Source organism: Siphateles boraxobius, unplaced genomic scaffold (assembly GCF_051911475.1).
Source record: "Siphateles boraxobius isolate OS27281-9 unplaced genomic scaffold, OSU_SipBor_1 12, whole genome shotgun sequence".
Taxonomy (NCBI): domain Eukaryota; kingdom Metazoa; phylum Chordata; class Actinopteri; order Cypriniformes; family Leuciscidae; genus Siphateles; species Siphateles boraxobius.
In genome coordinates this window covers 30,446,650-30,467,834 of record NW_027508722.1, presented here as the reverse complement: position 1 = coordinate 30,467,834, position 21,185 = coordinate 30,446,650, and the positions used below count along the sequence as shown (strand labels likewise).

At 39.7% G+C, this 21,185-nt stretch overlaps 1 protein-coding gene across 1 annotated transcript in view; it reads left to right on the top strand.

Moving 5' to 3' along the window:
• Positions 1-21,185, top strand: part of csmd1b (CUB and Sushi multiple domains 1b) — a 325,939-nt gene that overhangs the window by 204,834 nt on the left and 99,920 nt on the right. The window contains exons 37-45 of the mRNA XM_077218011.1: positions 38-107; positions 223-339; positions 6,650-6,859; positions 12,999-13,187; positions 14,284-14,461; positions 15,939-16,084; positions 16,577-16,657; positions 16,749-16,862; positions 19,117-19,305. Coding sequence (XP_077074126.1) covers positions 38-107; positions 223-339; positions 6,650-6,859; positions 12,999-13,187; positions 14,284-14,461; positions 15,939-16,084; positions 16,577-16,657; positions 16,749-16,862; positions 19,117-19,305 — 1,294 coding nt within the window. The remainder of the gene's footprint in view (positions 1-37; positions 108-222; positions 340-6,649; positions 6,860-12,998; positions 13,188-14,283; positions 14,462-15,938; positions 16,085-16,576; positions 16,658-16,748; positions 16,863-19,116; positions 19,306-21,185) is intronic.

Below are 21,185 nucleotides of genomic sequence, written 5' to 3'. Positions count from 1 at the left end.
GGTAGAAAATGGTATCACGTGACCTCTTGCTTTCCAGGGACATTCTCACATAACGTGTATGCCAGGAACAGTGCGTCGCTGGAATTACCCCCCTCCACTCTGTATTGGTATGTCTTCCCATTCTAATCAGATGGCACATTTTCTTAGCCATATGACTTTTTCATAGTTTTTCATTTTCAAGCACCTTTGGCATTCTCTTTTATGTCTCCTTGTGTTTTTTAGCGAAGTGCGGCGGGAGTCTGTACGAGATGGGCAACGTGGTCCTGAGCCCGGGTTTCCCTGGTAACTACCCTGGTAACTTGGACTGCACCTGGAGAATTGTGCTTCCCATTGGATACGGTGAGTGCGCCGAGAGCTGCTACTAGCTGTCAGGAGATTACAACTTCATACGGTTTCTCTCAAGAAGTTTTGTCCTCTTCATCTTGTACACTGCAGTGTGTCATTATGCTCAGCATTGAGGGGAAACTAACTTATATAATGAAATTACTGACTTAAGTCTACATGAAATTGAAATTGGCCATATATATTTTCTGAATGGGCTTTCCTGGTCATGTTGTGAACAAATTATGAAAATTAAATAGTCACAATTCTTCGTTAAAATGTATATATATATATATATATATATATATATATATGTATTTTTTTTTTTTTTTTTTTTTCAGATGAAATCACAACTTCTCTTATTTTTCAACTTCTCATTTTTGTATATAATGCCAAAAATTCTTCATCGGACAATTTCAATGGACAAAATCAAATCCTGCTTGACTTTTGTCTTATTTCCCTACCAGTAGGTAAAATTAATTAAAAACAGCATTTAAAGGTAGGGTAGGTAATTTTCGGAGAGGCTAGCAATAGCGAACTAGCTTTGAAAGCATAAGATCCCACCCTCCCTTCAGAGTTCTCTCGAAAGCCATGCCTCAGGAGATGGCAGAAAGACTTTCAACTAGCATAACAAAAAACATTTCCTTGAACAAATAACCTACCCTGCCTTTAATCCATCCATCCATTCTTCAAAATCTTATCCTATGTAGGGGACAGAATATAATTTTGACTTTACGTTTTTCAGTAGCATGAAGGCTGCAAAATCGGCACGTTTTTCCTCCATCAAGAAAATCTGATTTTGGCTAATTGCTTTGTTTATTTTAAAGAACTGTTAAATAAAAAGTGGATGTTTTTGAGAAATCATTTAATAGAGCCTACATAGTATTTTAGTCTTACATTGTCTTTGTTTTTTTCAGAAAGTTATAGTTAAAATGTCAATATTTGATTAAAGCTAGCTCTTGTTTGAACTCACTCAATTTATTTTGACAGTTTTCATGAGTTTGTTTACTCTGCGAGTCTCATTGATGGAACAAAAGCATTGAATTGAATGTGACAATTGTGCAAGAGTATTTTCCTGAACGTTTCACATAGAAATTCACTCGTGTTTCATGAATGACGCCGATTGACTAAGCAGACTAATTGCATGAGTAGACTCATGCATCTGGTATTTACCCAAAAAACAGACAGCATCATGCTGAAAACCGATAGACACAAAGTGATACTTCCTTTCCGTCTGATGTTCTGACACTTGACACAAGAGTGTTATTTGGTTTCATTTATCTGAAATTTCAAGATGTTGTTTGAGACTTTGGCAGTCGACGCAAGACATTTAGTCGTAGCCCATTTGCTCTCTCCCGCCTAACAGTTCAAATGAGTTGAGAACAAAGAAACCATTCCAGCTGTTAACAAGGCAACTGCATGTCATTAAAAAAAAAAGCCATTCACACTTATCCTGGAGCACAACTATTTATTCTCCGACCCCCTCTAACTTGGAAGAAAACAATGTAACATTGAGATATCCAAAAGCAATTTTCTGCCTTATCAAGCAGCCACTGCACAAACAAGAGCAAGAACCATCATGTTTGTGCTGTGTAGCAAAAATGCATTAGCTTTCACTGTTAACAGACTACAATCATTTGAATAAGACACACAGATGGCTTTGTGGGTGCTGATTATAGCTTTTAGGACAGTCTGAATAGGTAGAGTTAAGTGCAGTTAGGGGATAGCAGCGCATCAGAATGACAATAAAGCTAATCTTTAAAAGAGCTGTCCTAGGTGTCTCGGAGCGACACATGCTTTCAGTGAAAATGGCTGACTTGTTTGATACTTTTTTGTCGTATTATCTAACCATCTTCTTTTATGTCGCAAATAAAGTTCAAATCATCTAGTTGGAGACAAAGACTGAATAATTGTTGAATATTCGGTGAAGTTATTGTGCGTAATTGTACAATTTCATACTGGTGTATTAACTGTGCTATTTTTCTGTCGGCTTGGAGCTACACAATGAATTTTAGTGACAGCAACAGAACCAGAAATATACAGATCTGGTGTAGTCAGGGCCGGCCTAGACTTTGGCTCTGTTACACCTGGTGTTAAAGGATTAGTTCACTTTCAAAAGAAAATTAGCCCATGATTTACTCACCCTCAAGGCATCCCAGGTGTATATGACTTTCTTCTTTCAGACGAATATAATCGGAGTTATAGTAAAACATATCCTGGCTCTTCCAAGTTTTATAATGGCGGTGGGTTGCAACCAACAGATTGAAGCTCAAAAATGTGTATCCATCTGTCATAAACAAACTTCACGCGGCTCCGAGGGGTTAATAAAGATCTTCTGAAGCAAAACGATGAGTTTGTGTTAGAAAAATATTCATATTTAATATTCATACATAATATTCATATGGCTTCCAGCCATACGCAGTCTACTTGCCCCTAATCCTGTGACGGTGTGGTGCAAGCAGATGATGAGATGAGGTGTCCAAAGTTCCAATACAAACGTTTACTTACAATAATATACAAACAGGTATAGACAGACTTCACAAAGGTTCACACACACTTAGTACAACAGAGATCAGACAATGAACAAGGCAACACACAGGGCTTAAATACATAGGGAAATAGATCAGGGAAACAAGACACAGCTGACAAGACTAACGAGATAACAGGTGAGACAGATGAACTAATGAGGGTTACCATGGGAACAAATGACTGGAAGGAAAACAGAACAAAGGAAGTCATGTGACTAATGAAAATACAAACACTGACACGTGACAGTACTCCCCCCTCCTGGTAGGTGCGTCCTCGCACCATAAATAGGCCAACTGTGGAGTGGGGGGGGGACTCAGGAGACGATGGAGGGAGGAGACATAGAGGCAGGGCTGACGACTCCAGGGGGCCGACTGACGGGGGCGGAGCAGGTGGGAGAGGAAACCAGGGTGGAGCCGGAGAGCCGACGAGCCCAGGTGATGCAGAGGATCGCTCTGGCGACTGAGGTGCAGGCGGGGACACAGAAGGGTGCAGTGGAGATAGAGGGAGTGAGGACCAAGGAGGAACAGAAGGGAGTGAGGAGTCCAATGGAGCCTGGGGGACGAAGGGACGAGGCGTAGCCAGAGGAGTGCAGTCCAGAGGCGAGGGTAGGTCGACAAACAACCAAGGTGGATCCGAGGGGACGAGGGGGCCTGGCGAAACTGGTGAACTGATGGGCCATGGTGGAGCTGAGGGAGGTAGGAGCCAAGGTTGAGCTTATGGATCGACTGGCCGAGGTAGAGTCCTGGTCGCGGAGGTTGGAGGAACAGACTCAGGCTCAGGCTCGGGAACAGAGTCAGACTCAGGCTCGGGAACAGAGTCAGACTCAGGCTCGAGAACAGACTCAGGAACAGATTAAGGTTCATGAACAGATTCAGGCCCAGGCTCGGGAACAGACTCAGGAACAGGCTCAGGAACAGGCCCAGGAACAGGCTCAGGAACAGATTCAGGCTCAGGAACAGCTTCAGATACAGGCTCAGAGAAAGAAGACTCAGGCTCAGGGACAGATACAGGCTCGGGGACAGAAGACTCAGGAAGGGCGGACTCGGCGGGACGAGACTCTGGATGGGCGGTCTCGGCGGGACGAGACTCTAGACGGGCGGTCTCGGCGGGAGGAGACTCTGAACGGGCAGTCTCGGCGGGACGGGACTCTGGACGGGCGGTCTCAGCGGGACAAGACTCTGGACGGGCGATCTCGGCTGGACGAGACTCTGGACAGTCCTTGGTGCAGGAACAGGTCTAAGGACAGGAACAGGTCTGGGAATACGAATCGGCGTGGCGACGGCCATCCTGGCTGAGGGCTCAGGCGGTGAGGCGGCGACCATCTTGGTCGAGGGATCAGGCGGCAGCCATCTTGGCTGAGGGCTCAGGCGGCGAGGCAGCAGCCATCTTGGCTGAGGGCTCAAGCCGTGAGGCGGCAGCGATCTTGGCTAAGGGCTCAAGCGGCGAAGCGGCGGCCATATTGGCTGAGGACTCAAGCGGTGTGGTGGTGGCCATCTTGGCTGATGGCTCAGGCTGGGCAGGCATTACGTGAAGTCTTGGATCTGGCTGTGTTCCGGATCGAGGTACGATGCTCTCCAGACACCGGATGACGGTCTCCCTCCAGTCCAGTCCAGTCCGGTGGTGTCTGGGAGGTCGATTGGATGGTTGAATGTGGCCCCGATCCGGAACAAGGTGCTCAGGCTCACGTCATCGAGGGTGCTGGTGAAAAAGTCTTGACAACTAAAAAAAGGTTTTGGCTCTCCTGAACCATGACGATCATTCTAACCCGTTGTGGTGCAGGCAAAAATAGATGAGGAGTCCAAAGTTCCAATACAAACATTTACTTACAATAATATTCAAACAGGTACAGACAGGCAGGAGGTTGAATTAACAAGACAACACACAAGGCTTACATACATAGGGAAACAGATCAGGGAAATGAGACACAGCTGACAAGACTAACAAGGTAACAGGTGAGACAGATGAACTTAATGAGGATTACCATGGGAACAAATGACTGGCGGAAAAACAGAACAAAGGAAGACATGTGACTAATGAAAATACAAACAAACACTGACACTTGACAGCAACTAACGCAACTTGTAACGTAAGAAGTAGCATAGTGCTTCATGGCGCAGCTTAAATATCAGCAGTATGTCGCATTACTCGCAGCTTTAGACTGAGGTGGAATCCGTATGTTCGTTTGGCCGGAAGCTATTTATTTTACTTTATAAAGTTTTAAATATGAATATTTTTCTTACACAAACTCATCGTTTTGCTTCAGAAGACCTTTATTAACCCCTCGGAGCCGCCTGACGTTTGTTTATGACAGATGGATGCACGTTTTTGAGCTTAAATATGTTGGTTGCAATTATATTCGTCTGAAAGAAGAAAGTCATATACACCTAGGATGGCTTGAGGGTGAGTAAATCATGGGCTAATTTTCTTTTGAAAGTGAACTAATCCTTTAAGATGCATTTTGGTCGATCGTATCACAAGTGGATGACGTTAAATACGAGTGTAAACGGGGTCTTACGTAAATTTAAGCTTCTCCGCTTTTGATCACTTCCAGAGGTAGTCGATTTACGCATTTGACCTGTTCATAAGGGATCGAACAGCCACAATAGATTGTCTACTCTCCACTTGACCTGATGCATAAATATTATGGGAAGTACGCTAGCCAGACGGGGTCATGTCATTCCAAATTGATAAACTGTTAGTTTATTACCTTGATATTCCATTCAACCAAAAAAAGAATTTCATGAAGACATAATAAACACAATTGATTTGTGTTTATTATGTTTAATTATGTTTAATGTTTAATTGATTGAAAGTCTTCTGAAGAGACACTAAGAGGTTGCTTAAAATGTTGATTTAATTTAATCGTTTATTAATATTTAAACGCTTACATAGAGCACATGAAATATGGCAAAGGGAAGATTACAAGTTATCTTTTTACATGCAAGAACAAACCTTATTGGCTCTTGTGTGTCAAACAAGCACTTTTGAACTACGAAAAAGCCTACATTTAATCTTTTCATTATATACAGTAAAGCAATCATCTCTTAATCAAAATTACTTTGATGAAACTGTTTAATTCATATAGATTACATTTACTGTACTATGTGTTAATGAACTTTTTGAAGTGTCAAAGTTTAAATTTCCTAGAAAACATATCCATTTATGTTTCGAAGATAAACAAAAGTCTTACAAATTTGGAATGACATGAGGGTGAGTAAATAATGATACAATTTAAATTTTTGGGTGTGCTAACCTTTTAATAATAGAACTAATTTGTTAATGGAAATATTTTATTAAATGATTCACTTGTGCTATCAGACAATTGGTCCGCATTTTGAAAAAAATAAACATAAAATGCAACCACACATTTCTTTAATTTGTATTATTTATATTTTAAAATAATAAATGTTTTATAAGTCGAAATAAATGTTTTTATAGATAGATGGCCACATAGATTCTTACAAGTGCAATGTCTTCTGTTGAATCAAAATCAGTTTGTTTGTAATGTGTTAGTTTTCTTCCTGTTTTCCTGCAATATCACAGTTCACATGGAGCAAATTACTGAGTAAACATGAATACGTTTTTTTTTTTTTTTGCACTCATGAACATGAGGGAAAAAAACGATTCACCAATTAACAGTGTCTCAGTGCAGCAGAAACAGCAGGTCTGTACAGGCCTGTCAGAGTCAATGGTTAAAAAAAGCCTGTCACTTTAAAGACATTGCTTAGGAAAATTATGCACATAATGCACAGCCTGTTTGACACTGTGAAAGTCTAACATGTGACCTCTCACTCCACAGGGTCACACATCCAATTTCTCAACTTCACCTCTGAGGATAACCATGATTTTTTAGAGGTTCGCAACGGGCCGCACCACAGCAGCTCTCTGATTGGACAGTTCAGTGGAAGCCAACTGCCGCCCCCTCTGCTGAGCAGCACGCACGAAACCGTCATCCACTTCTACAGCGACCACTCTGAAAACAGACAGGGCTTCAAACTCACTTATCAAGGTGGGTGACACTCCATCTTCAATTTGCATACTGCACTCTCTTGTAGACATTGGCCGTCCTTGATTTTGTATTGGCCCTTCATGTGGGAGTGATGGCCTTTTACCAGGATCATTGGAAATATCTAAAGATTCAGTTCCTTTGAGATCACTGGGAGGACACTCCATTATGACAGCTGCGGTCTTGAAAGCATTTCAAAATCAATACGATGGTGCATTTGGATGTGCACTTGGATTCCACTCGTTATTAATAACTCACCATTGTCTGGTCTCCTCACTTTTAGGTCAAACAGTTCGTCTCTCTCTGTTTCTTATCCACTCTAGACTGAGTTGAAAAGAGCCAGGCTTAGCCTTGATCTGTGCTGCCAGACGGAGGGGAATACTGATGTCATGTTTTGATACACAAACAATAATGCTGGATGAAATAATATGATTATAAAGCTGTTGATCATAAGCACTGCACTTGAAATGCTGTCTGGAGATGCACGTATGCTAGTTTGTCAAGCTTTCTGCTTCTTCAATGAACAGGTGACGATACGCAGATTAGCAACACGTACAGTGGTGGTCAGAATTAATGGCACCCCTGGTAAATATGATCAAAAATGCCTGTAAAAAATGTATCTGCATTGTTTATCCTTTTGATCTTTCATTGAAAATAAGGACAATTCTAACCTTTTATTGAAGTAAAATAATTGAAAGTGTGGGGGTGGAATCATGTTTTTCTACAAAACACGTTGGCCACAATTATTGGGACCCCTAGAATGTTTTATGCGTAAAATATCTCTGAAGTATATATTCCCATTAATATTTACCTTTTTTTTAGCACACCAGGGTGACTAGGAACATGAAATTGTCTAGCTATGACTTCTTGTTTCACAGGAGTTTAAATATGAGGAAACACAAAGGCCAAATTCCCTTAATCATCCATCACAATGAGTAAAACTAAACAATATAGTTCTGATGTGCATCAAAAGATTGTTAAGCATTAAAAAATAGAAAGTGTCTGTAAGAAAATAGCTAAAGAATTGAAAACCCCCATTTTGACCATCAGGGTAATAATTAAGAAGTTCCAATCAACTAAAGATGTTACGAAACTGCCAGGAAGAGGAAGTGTGCCTATGTTGTCTTAATGCACGGTAAGGAGGATAGTTTGAGTAGCCAAAGACTCTCCAAGGATCACAGATGGAGAATTGCAGAGATCACTTGAGTCTTGGGGGTCAGAAAGCCTAAAAATATATATATATCAAACAACCCCTACATCACCACATGTTGTTTGGAAATGTTTCAAGAAAAATCCTCCTTGCTCCTCCAAAAACAAACTCCAGCATATTCAGTTGTCAGACATGACTAAAACTTCAAAAGGGACTGGATTCTATGGTCAGATGAAACAAAAAATGGCTTTTTGGCAGCAAACCCATCAGATGTGTTTGGTGCAAACAGGGATAAAAAGTACCCCATGCCTACGGTTAAATATACTGCTGGATCTTATATGTTGTGGGCCTATTTTTTTGCTGGAGGTCCTGGACATCTTATTCAGGTACATGGTAATAGGGATTCTATTCTTATAATGGGCTGTGGTTGGATCTTCCATGAGGACAATGGTCCAAAACAAACATCAAAATCAATACAAAAATGGGTAGCTGACCACAAAATGAAGCCTCTGCCTTGACCTTCCCAGTCCCCTAAACTGAACCCTATAGAAAATGAGTGGGCTGAACTGAAGAGAAGAAGCGCCAACAGGGATCTGTGAATCTAGAGAGATTCTGTATGGAGGGATGGTCTCTGATCTCTTGTCAGTTATTCTCCAAACTCATCAGGCATTATAGAAGAAAACTCAGAGCTGTTATCTTGGCAAAAGGAGGTTGCAAAAAGTATTTAATAACAGGGAGCCAATAATTATGGCCAGCGTATTTTGTAGAAAAGCATTTATTTCATAATGTGATTTACCCCCCACTTTCAGTTCTTTTACTTCAATGAAAGGTTAGATTTTTGCTAATTTTTTGAATGAAAGATCAAAAGGATAAACAATGAAGATTTATTTTTTACAGCCATTTTTGATCATATTTACCAGGGGTGCCATTAATTCTAACCACCACTGTATGTTGCTTGTATGTTTGTCATAAATTCCTTGAAACATTATTTTAGTCTCATTAATGAATGTTTCCCAATTTGAAATTTATTTAATCCCCAAATAGTTTTGTAATTTTATAATTTAGACACTAACCAAATTAGCACTATCTTAACCCTTGACATTTAACTGAACATAAAAGATTGCATATGTTTTGTATCATATTTGATACATCAGGTTTTCATGGGCCACATAATATAATAATAGAGAATATGGAGCTCATACTCGAGGAGGAAAAAAACTCCTCAATTTTCAGAGGCCCAAATTGAGCAAAATATGCATATCAGACATCACTCTATATCTCCAAATAATGGACAAGATTTACTAAACAGGGCAAATTAGCGGGCTATCGCAAATCCAAAAAAGCGCTAATGGGAGTAGAAGGTTCTGCAGATTATCTACTGATGACGCGGAAATTAAAGAACACAGACGGATCATTTCCATAATGACCAACTCAATCTACCTAGAGCAGCGCAAATTAACGTCTGGTTTAAGACATGCTTTGATTTCACCTTATTTTGATGGTCCCTTTAACACATTCTGTTGACTATATAAGTAACGTTGCACCTACATGGTAGAGTTACACCTAACTCTCATTAGAGTCATTTATAGTCAGTAGAATGTAGTTGGGGGAGTATCACAATAAAGTGTTTGCAGATATTAAGCAGACAGTCTACTTATACTCTAATGATGAGTTAGTTGACATGTAGTTGAAAAGTTATTTGTTCAAAAGGAACCATCAAAATGCCCATGCTTTTTGGGGGGGCGGTAAATAATGGCGCAAATACCAGTAAATTGATGAGTGTAAACCTTAGTAAATCACCTCGCATGATTCATTTTAAAACTCTTCTCCATTAATTTTGCATCTGAAAGGGAAACTCCTACAAATGCATATGCAGAAAAAAACAATAAGTACAATTGTAGCAAGGTTTAAGATTCAGGGAAGAAGGAGAGAACCGATGAACGTTCAACGATTTTTAATACTAAAAATAAAACAATACAATACAAAAACAAAAGTATAAGTACGACTACATGTCAACTAACTCTCATTAAAATATTAATAGACTACAGTTGACGGTCAGTAGACTGTTTGGTTAGCTTTACGTGTTAGGCTTCGGGTAAGTAGAATAAGTTGACGTAGTTACAGTTACTTATAGTCAGTAGAATGTCTATTAAAAGAGCATTAAAATGAAGTGTCACCAGAGTTTGATTAATTTCTACTTACTCATTTGAAATTTCAAGTACATTTTACTCACTCTTTATAAATTTTACTCAAACAATGTATCACCGAATTAAGCCATGATTTTGAAAGTGTATGCTTTACTTAAAAACATTTAAGTAAACAATACAATAGATTTCCTGTTACACTTTCAACCAGCCGAATGTTGACAACATATCTACACAATAAAGGTAATGAGGTACTCAACCAAACACAGAGACTTTGTTCACAATAACGGTAACATTTAATGGATAGTTTTTGAGTATTAATGGGTCAGTTTGAGTAGAAAATTAATTTTTGTTTAAGAAAATGAACTAAACCTAAGGACAAAAGCAACGACAAAACAGTGAAAATACAACTTAAAAAACAGTGAAAAATGTTACTGTATTAATTATTAATGCCTCATTGCATAATGTGAACACTAGTATCTGGAAGTTAAGCAGATGTTCCTTTATTTTATAACTTTGATATTTACTTGAAGAATCATTAATGTAAACAAACAATTCCAAGTAAAATATATTTTTCGAGCTTTATATGGTCTTTGTTTCCTGTTTACACTCAGTGTATTTGGGGTCTATATGACCCCAGAAATAAATAGAGCTATTGTACAAAAAAATATACATTTTAATAATACAAATTATATATCTTTTTTTTTGTTTACTTCTCATCTATATTTTTATGCTGTGTTTTGGGGGATATGAAGTACTTTTTTACCTTTTTACTGCAAAATTCCTCAACAACACCAGTAGCATAAATATGAAATATTACATTTTTATGAAAAAAAAAAAACACATTAATGATGATCAAATTTAAATAGGAATTGTTTCTGGATATTGATCTAGGTGTTAGATGCATAATTCTGCCATCTGCTGGTTAGATGTTTTTTTGTAGATAATATATGTTTAGCATTAAAGTGTAATTACCATATACTTTCAGCAGAGGCCCCATAGAGATCCATTCATTTTTCTGGATGTGACTTACTGCTCTTATAACAGCTTTTTTTTATGAATATATATATTTAAACGTTTAAAATACATTAAATCAGTATTTTGTCAAAGTTTAGAATTATTTTTCTTGTTGTTTGAGGTCTTTTGAAGTATCTTGTTATTGCAATAATGCTATATAAATTTTGCAGTAATACCAAATAAATTTGCAATAATGCCACAAGTTACCACTAAAAGAAAATACTTGATTGCAATTTCATATTATTTCAATGATCAAAATGTATAAAATGAATAACTTTACAATAAGAAATACATTTTTAAAAGGAAATAAAAACAAAAAACAAACAGCTATAGGCAGATATGAACAGGGAATGAAGAGTAAACACCTGTGTGTCTGTGTGTGTGCACATGTGCGTGTGTGTGTGTGTGTGTGTGTGTGTGTGTGTGTGTGTGTGTGTGTGTGTGTGTGTGTGTGTGTGTGTGTGTGTGTGTGTGTGTGTGTGTGTGTGTGTGTGTGTGTGTGTGTGTGTGTGTGTGTGTAATCAGGCTCATTCCACATTGTTTTTTTCTCTAATGCCAGACCTTCATTTATGTGTGAAAATGTTTAGATTCATGCTGGAATTATTGATTTTATTTCCCAATTTCTATAAAAATGCTCTCTTTTTCTGTCACACCAGTTTGTTTTTTTGTTTTTTTTGTTTGTTTCTTTGTGTGTCTCTCTGTGTGTACGTTATGTGTGGGTGGTCATGTTATTTCCATATTGCATTTGTGCTCTCATACCATACCTTCATTTGTGTGTGAACATTTTTAGATTTATGCAGAAATTATTGATTTTATTTCCAAAATTCTATAAAAATGCTCTCTATTGTAGTCACACCTCTCTCTATCTGTGTGTGTATTTGTGTCTGTGTGTGTGTGGGCGCACATGTGTGTGTGATAATGTTCATTCCACATTGTATTAGTGATCTAGTACCAGGCCTTCATTTATGTGTGAGAATTTTCAGATTTATGCTGGAATTATTGATTTTATTTGCCAATTTAAATAAAAATGCTTTCTATTGGAGTAATACATTTATGTGTGTTTGTGTGCGTGTACACGTGTGTTTGCAAGTGATCATGTTCATTCCACATTGCATTTGTGCTCTAGTACCAAGACTTCATTGCGGTATGGAAATTTTCAGATTTATTCTGGATTTATTGATTTTTTTTGACAAATGAAAAATAAAAAACACATTTTTTTCGATTTTCCCATTCATTTCAATGTGGGGTCATATTGACCCCAAAGGCACTGAATGTGACTTTTTTTTTACACACCTTTAGAACAACCGAATCAAGCCCAGTTTTTTTGTGTGTGTATAGATAGATAATGTAGAAAAAGTCACAACATTTTATGCAACTGAGATGAAGGGAACCATGTTTATTTACTACGAAAAAGTCGATTGGGGTCATATAGACCCCAGGAGACATAGTAGGGTCAAGTTCAAGTACTAATATAGATTTTTTTTTTATTATTATTATTCTTGCCTGAACTAACTTATTCAATGTAGAAATTACTTTAGTTTTTTCTGTAGTATTTACTTCACTAAAGAATCATTGTTTATCAGTGTAAATAAACAAAGGAATAAATAAATACATCCAACAATGAAAGTTCTGTCATAATCTACTCGCCACCATATCGTTCCAAACCCATTTTATTTACTGTTTTTTTTTCTATGATGCATAAACATCTTATTTAATGTTTCAAAAAAGATGGGTTTTGGAACAACATGAGTGTGGAAATATCATACTTCCACTTCCAGACATACAGATATTCATGTGTTCTGCATTCTTTTCTTTTCTTTTGCTATTTTAGCATATGAATTACAAAACTGTCAAGACCCATATCCATTCCACAATGGATACATCATCAACGGCGATTTCAATGCAGGCCAATCGATAACATTTGAATGCTTCTCTGGATATGTGTTGGTGGGCCACCCTGTGTTAACATGCCAGCATGGAATCAACAGGAAGTGGAACCAACCCTTTCCTCGCTGTGAAGGTAAAGGGAAGGGAAGGGAAGAAAGTAAAGTAGTGTGTTATTTTTTCCTCTATCCCTGTTAGCATTTCTTTAAGTTTCTCAAGTTGTGTTGTGATAAGCACACTGTTATTTTTAGCAGCCTTTGCCCACACTTTGAAACAGAAAGCTTTATAAATGCTCTGACTTTTCAAGACTTACAAAGGTATTATCAGTACACTCCCAAATGCCTTTTTAACTATTCCTCTTTAACTGAAGTGTTACTACTTTGTATTACTAGTACAATAAGAGCCATTGTGTATTAAAACTATCTTTAAAACAGACTTTGAAGACCTGAACAGTGGAGACATAGGCTACTGGGAGCTGTTCTAAATTGTAGCCTTGATGATTAGCGTGGGTAGTGTAGCGTGAAAGCCGACCTGTCTATTATCGATCAGTCGCTCAACTTGTTTCTTCAAGGCTTCTGTTTGCAGGGAATCTGAACTGCAAAGACTATTGGGCCTTTTTTTCTTGTTTCCTAAGTGTGTTATTGTGTTGTGAACTCTGTGCCAGTATCTGCTATCCATGTTGTTTCTTGCAGCCTCAGGAATGTTTTGTTCTTCTCTTCAGTTTTCACTCATCTGCAAATGAAACAATACTCTCAGCTACAGGAGTCTTTATAGGAGTATATAGCCAAAAATGTACATTTTGTCATTAAGCACCCTCATGTAATTCCAAAATCTGTATGCTGTGTTTTCCCCATACAACAACACTGTAAAGCTCAAAACAAGGACAAGAAAAGCATCTTAAAAGTAGTCCATATGACTCCTGAAGTTATACAATAGGTTTGTAGGTCTTTTTTTATAGAGCCTATATGGTGCTTTGGTCCATTTTGGAGAATTATCCGGCGGGTGGTGGGAGTGAGCGTTGGGGGTGCGGGGGGTTGTTTGTGTGCGATTTACAGCATATGGGTTTCGAAGAACACGAGGGTGAGTAAATAATGTCAGACTTTTCATTGTTGGTTGAGTTATTCCCCTAACATTCAGATTTTGCTGTATTCCCTGGTGTTTAACATTTGCTGTCATTCTGAAAGACAGATTACTAATGCAGTCATGGTTGAGTAATGCTTATCTGCACACAGCTCCCTGTGGCTACAACGTGACGGCTCCAAACGGCACCATTTTCTCTCCAGAGTACCCAAACGAGTACCCAGACTCTCAGGACTGCACTTGGCTCATCACCGTGCCTCATGGTCATGGAGTTTACATCAACTTCACCCTGCTCCAAACTGAGCCTGTGACTGACTATATCGCCGTCTGGTGAGCACAGCTCCATTTAACGAGCCATTTGGCAAATATCAGACTGAGATGAGGACAAGGTAATTATTTAAACTTGCAGACTAGACAAATGCTGCTGTTGTTGTTGTACGTCAAGCAAATCGTTACTCAAATCGAGTTCCACTTTGTTTACCAATATTGGTAGTCTGTAGTCACTGTGCACAGCAAGATTTCGAGAAAGTTTCATTTTTCTAAGAAGTTGTGAAGCTTTTGAATAAAATCATTGGGGTAATTCTCAGGAAGAAAAAAAATAAACCATATATATATATATATATATATATATATATATATATATATATATATATATATATATATATATACATATACATGTACATCCCAAATGTTTCCAACAGTGTTTAAAACCAGAGAAATACGCAATTTTAACCAGTGACACGGCCCGTCAGTGGCGTCATATCCCCCTACCCTCAGTTGTCGGTAGAAACCATGGGAACACAGTGCGCTCCCTGAAAAAATGTAGCGTCAAAGCTGACAATCATGTGTTTGTTTTGCATACACGAAAAATGGTCCATCAAACAAAACAAAAAATTGTTTTGTTTGATGGACCACAATAATTCATTATCATATGCTGATTCTGTCGCCAAAGGTAACCCCATAAAGCAAAAATGGCTGTGGAGGTGAACACGGCAACTCCCATGATTTCACGCTCAGTCACTGTTTCATTAAGCTACGTCTTTGTTATTGTTTTGAATAAGCGACCTCTAGCGGTTAAACTTACATACTGTGGCTTTAATACTCTGACATTAAAGGGTTAGTTCACCCAAACATTTTATTTCTGTCATTAATTACTCACCCTCATGTTGTTCCAGAATGCTCTCGGATTTCATTAAAAAATATCTTCAGTTGTGTTCCGAAGACTTGGAAAGGTCTGGAAAGAACAGATTTTCTTTTTTTTTTTTTTGGGTGAACTAACCCTTTAACATTTAATAGCCTACCATATATATATATATATATATATATATATATATATATATATATATATATATATATATATATATACGTGTAGCCTATATTTGACCTGTTTCTAATATGACCAGAGAGGTTTCATAAAGATTAACCTGAATTATTTTTTTCTTTTAATTTTCAACACCTTCATTTATTTTACTTAAGTTACAGAAGTAACTCAATTTAAATCTCGCTTTGTTAGTAATAACAGAACACAGAGCAAAATATTGTAATTTCTTCTGAATAATCTGAAACAGAACTGACTTGATGAAATATACATCTTCGGCGCTTTCCCAGCAATATCACCTGTTCATCTTCATAAGTCATTAAACAAGCAGACTAGTCTGTGAAGTCATCATTTTTACTGTTTTCGTTCAAGCTGGTCTGTAATGTAATGCTTTTATTCAAAAGTCAGCGCAATCTCACTGTAACTTTTGAAGATTATGGTGGGATCACAGGTTGTAATGTAATTTCAATGCAAGTTTCCCTCTTCCAGGGACGGCCCAGAGCAAAGCTACCCACAGCTGGGGATTTTCAGCGGCAACACAGCCCTCGAGTCAGCCTACAGCACTTTCAATCAGGTTCTTATCAAGTTCCACAGCGACTTCTCGACAAGTGGATTCTTTGTCCTCAATTTCCATGGTTAGTTTCTGCTTCAAATGAAAAATGTTGCAGCTGAAATGCAATGCATACCGTAAAGTACTGCTCGAAATATATTTAAAGCATGGGATTCAACTTGTTTTCATACACTAAGGAAGCATGACGGCTGCTTCTGATGACATCACGTTATTTCAGGAGATTAGAAGAGTCAAAAATAGAAGCTTCATTTGGCCTCTTTGATATCAGTGTCAGCATGCAGGCATGCGTCGAAGAGCATAGGAAAATCATGTGAAAATGAACCTTTCATCTAATCTTTCAACTTTCATTTCGGAAAACGTCTGGCATATTTGTGAGTTGTAGATGGGTGGTTAAAATACAACTCTGTATTCTTGAGAGGGCTCTCAGAATGTTGATTCATAGAACTGTATGTTGTCACATGTCTTATGTGTAATTTATACTCTAGGTGGGTTGTTTGGTGTCATGTCATGCTTATAAAGGTAAATTGCTTCAGAACTTCTTTTTTCATTTCCTTAGCTTATCGGCTCAAGAAATGCCCTCCTCCCCCTATGGTTGAACAAGCAGAGATATTATTTGAAGACCAGGACTATGAAATCGGTATGAACAGCTGGCCATTTTTGAAAGAATATCAACGACATGATGCAAACAATATTGAAAAAATGTTGAATTCTTCTTACTGACCATGCAGGTGATATTGTGAGGTATCGATGCTTTCCTGGATTTACATTGGTTGGCAGCAATGAGGTCACCTGTAAGCTGAACTCTCACCTGCAGTTTGAGGGACCACCACCAGCATGTGAAGGTTAGTGAAAAAATTATTTAAAAAAACGTATAAATATGTGAGGTATATATTTCACAATCGTCATGATTATGGAAAAGTGACTTTGGTGCAGCATGAAGCCTAAAACTTTACAAACATTGAAGCCTAAAACTTTACAAACATTCCAGATCCTACTTTTTAAATGGTAATACAGAAATAAAGCACTATATTACAGTAATGAGAATCTATTGAATAATGGTAATTACAAAACTCATCCAAAAGAGAGTACTTAACTTAAATAATTTAAAGACGGTTGGGGATCAGTAATCAGAAATAATAAAGATGCTGAATCATTAGTGTGATTCTTGTAATCAAAGCTTATAAAAATATAATCCATAAAAAGATGGCACGAAGCCCCAGAAGCAACATTGTTTTGTTGTATGGTAACAAATAGACAGTAGCCGACAGCTGCCTTGGGAGCAAGGGGAAAAAACATTCCAGTTATCCTCGGCAAAGCTTTCAGTTGTAAATTTGAGCCGTTTGGCTTGTCTGTACTTTTTGTACAATGCCATGAAGAAGCAATAGTTCTCCTGGTTTGTTTCCTTTACTCTCCCACCCACAAGGCGGATTAACAAAAAGCATCAACTCACTTTGTTGCTTCCTCAATGCAAGGCTCTCACCCCTGAGGTGAATCCAGTAGAAGCACTGCACATGTTAGAGAAAGTTTTTTAAACTTTACTGTCTTTACTGGAATACTCTGGAGCTTGCATCTTTGTTTGTAGGAAAACCACGTTGCGATTTGTAGTAATAATAGCTAGTGATGGGGACGAGACCGCCTATGCCGAGTCCGAGTCAAGACCGAGTCTTTGAAGGGTTGAGTCCGAGTCAAGACCGAGTCCCTTGGTTTTCAAATACAGTCGAGTCCGAGTAAAGACCTAGGGCCCTATCTTGCACCCGGCGCAAATGACTTTGTACACTGACGCATGTATCATTCCTATTTTGCACCCGCGCAAAGCGGACTTTTCCCTCCACATACACACGTCGGTTAACTAAGAAATACACTTGCACTCCCCGGGGCGGTTCAGCGCAAAGAGGAGGTGTGTTCCGGCGCAAACTTTCCCTCATGCTATTTTCCTGTTCTATAAAACAATTGCGCCACTGACCAGAAAAAAACTAGTCTAAAGTCAATGGCGCGTTGCACGTACATTCCGATGCTATTTTAAGCGCGCATGCTTGGCCATAATACAGATTGTGAACAACGCACATACACTGTAGATGATTCTCTCATCTACACAGATGCATTTAACTTTTTGCAAATTATACATTATTATAAGGAAAAATATTAAAACACGAGGGAAATCATTGTTGTGTCCATGACGATGGGGAAAATAGGCATAAAGCTTACACATTTACCCAAATTATTATATGCATGTTTAACCGAAGCTAATTTGGTTGGGTTTGTCCCAACCCCAATGTCACTTCTCTTTCTTTTACGACCCTGGCGAGAACATCGATCTCCTCGGCTGAGAACCGATTCTGAAGCGCGCCTGGTAAATGCGCCGTTATAATAGTATTGCGCCATGGAACAAGCGCATCTCGTTCATCATGCTCTTAAAGGGAATGTGATATAAAGCTCTTATTGGTTTGTTTCCCGTTACGCCCAAACCACACCTATGAATAATGAAGCTACTTCAGACCAACCCCTTTTAGATTTGCGCCAGGCGCAAGAGGCATTTATCCCGCCGGGAAAATAGCAACAGCGTCGGGATCCGCCCACAAAGTTACTTGCGCTTTGCGCTTTGACACTTGCGTTTCAGATCAAAAAAAAAAAAAAAAAATCCCTACCGCATGCATCATCTTCCGCAAGCATTTTTCTAAAATGCTTCAACAGTGCTGCTCTGTCATCAACATGTTGAGCCCACCCTGACTTTTTTAATCATAGTTAGGACATGCAGAGCAAATTAACATTTTCTAGTGGCATGTCTAAATTAGTAGGTTTAGCTACTTTCTAATATTTTCTAATATTTCCCAATTTTAAATATTTTGACAATACACTCGAATTCAGTATCTTTTAAAACTTTATTCCCCCATAACTAGTGATGGGGATGAGACCGCCTATGCCGAGTCCGAGTCAAGACCGAGTCTTTGAAGGGTCGAGTCCGAGTCAAGACAGAGTCTTTGAAGGAACAAGTCCGAGACGAGTCCGAGAAAGCAGAAATCGGTCTCGAGACCGGACTCGAGTACTACATCACTAATAATAGCCATGATTCCTGTGATTTCTGTATCTACCCTACAGCTCAGTGTCCTGCAAATGAGGAGCGATCTGCCTCCTCTGGTGTGATCCTGAGTCCGGGCTTTCCAAGAAACTACCCCAACTCCCAGACCTGCTCTTGGATCATCAGAGTGCAGCCTTCCTTCACCATCTCCATTTATGTGGAAATGTTCCAGAGCGAGAAGCAGTTTGACGAACTGGAGATTTTTGATGGTAAACGTTATTTTTGTTTCCTCTTTACAGATGGAATGTTATTGATTATTTTACACATGCGTCCAATTCTATTGTGCTTATCCTATGTAATGTCGCTGGAGTGATTATATTATATTATATTATATTATATTATATTATATTATATTATTGTGACGAAGAGGCTGAGGCGTTTGGATCCATCTGCAGTAGTTTATTAACACAGGTGAGCCAGCAGAGAACAGCAGACATAAACTCAAAAACAGCTCATAAACGAGGGCAATCCAAGAGAAGTCGTATAAACAGGCAGAGGTCAGGACAAGCGGCTGAGAATCATAAACGAGTTCCGAGTCCAAATAGTAAGAACACAGGCAAGCCAGAGAAAACAGTACAGACACGCAATGTGGGTAAATCAAGACTTCACAAACTAACACTGAACAGAACAGTCCAAATAAAGGGGAGCTGATGGGACACAGGTGTTGCAGATGCCATAATGAGGGGATAATCAGGAGATAATGAGCAGGGAAGGATAATGGGGAATTGCAGTCCTAATATGCGGGAGAGAGAGATCTGATGCGACCAGGAGGAGGCGTCGCTGAGCGCTCTGTGACAGAGCCTCCCCCCCCTGCGAGCGGCACCGGAAGCGAGGACCTGAATGTCGGCGGGTCTACCACGGGGTCTTGGAGCAGGACGGTATGGGTGGTCTCGGTGAAAAGCAGCGGTCAATGCAGGGTCCAGGATATCCTGGGACCTGACCCAGGAGCGTTCCTCTGGGCCATACCCCTCCCAGTCGATAAGGTACTGTAACACCCCGCCGCGACGTCTGGAGTCCAGTACCTCTCGCACCCGGTAAGCCTCAGCGCCGTCCACCTCCATGGGGGGAGTCTGCACAGGAGCGGCCACCTCCAGACCTCTCTCTCCCCTGGGGGCAACAGCGGGTCTGAAAAGGGACACATGAAATGTGGGTGAGATCTTGTAATGGGCAGGGAGAGCTAAACGAAAAGAAACTGGTGTTATCTGGCGGAGAATCTTGAAAGGTCTGACGAAGCGAGGAGACAGTTTCCTGCTTGGGAGCTTGAGACGGAGATCTCGCGCAGAGAGCCCAACCCACTGGCCGGGTCGATACCTGGGAACCTCACGCCTCCTCCGATCCGCCTGGTGCTGATAACGGCGAATGGTGCGTTGTAGGTGAACGTGAGCAGCATTCCAGGTAGCCTCACTGCGCCAGAGCCAGGCGTCTACTGCTGGGAGGTCGGAGGGATCCCCGGCCCACGGGAAGAGCGGAGGCTGGAAACCTAAAACACATTTAAAAGGGGTTAGACCAGTGGCAGGTTTTACCAAGGAGTTCTGGGCATACTCTGCCCATGCCAGATAACGGCTCCAGTCCTGCTGATTCTGGTGGCAGTAGGTTCTTAGAAAACGAATCAAATCCTGGTTAAGACGTTCAACATGCCCGTTGGCCTGAGGATGGTAACCAGAAGTCAAACTGAAATTGATATTGAGTTTAGAAAACAACTCTCTCCAAACACGGGAGGTAAACTGGGGACCACGGACCGTGACAATGTCCTCGGGTAAACCAAAGAGCCGAAAAACCTGATTGAGAAGAGCCTCGGCCGTTTGTAAGGCCGTGGGCAGGCTGGTTAGGGGTATGAAACGGCAGGACTTCGAGAAGCGATCCACCACGGAGAGGATAGTAGTGAACCCTTTTGGCGGGGGTATATCCATAATGAAATCCACTGCGATATGCGACCAGGGTCGTTGAGGTACTGGCAAAGGCTGTAACAGACCGGCAGGCTTGAGATGGGAAGATTTCACTGTATTGCAAATAGAGCATTGGTGAACAAATTTTACAACATCCGACCGGAGAGAACCCCACCAAAAGCGATTGGTAACTAACTGAGTGG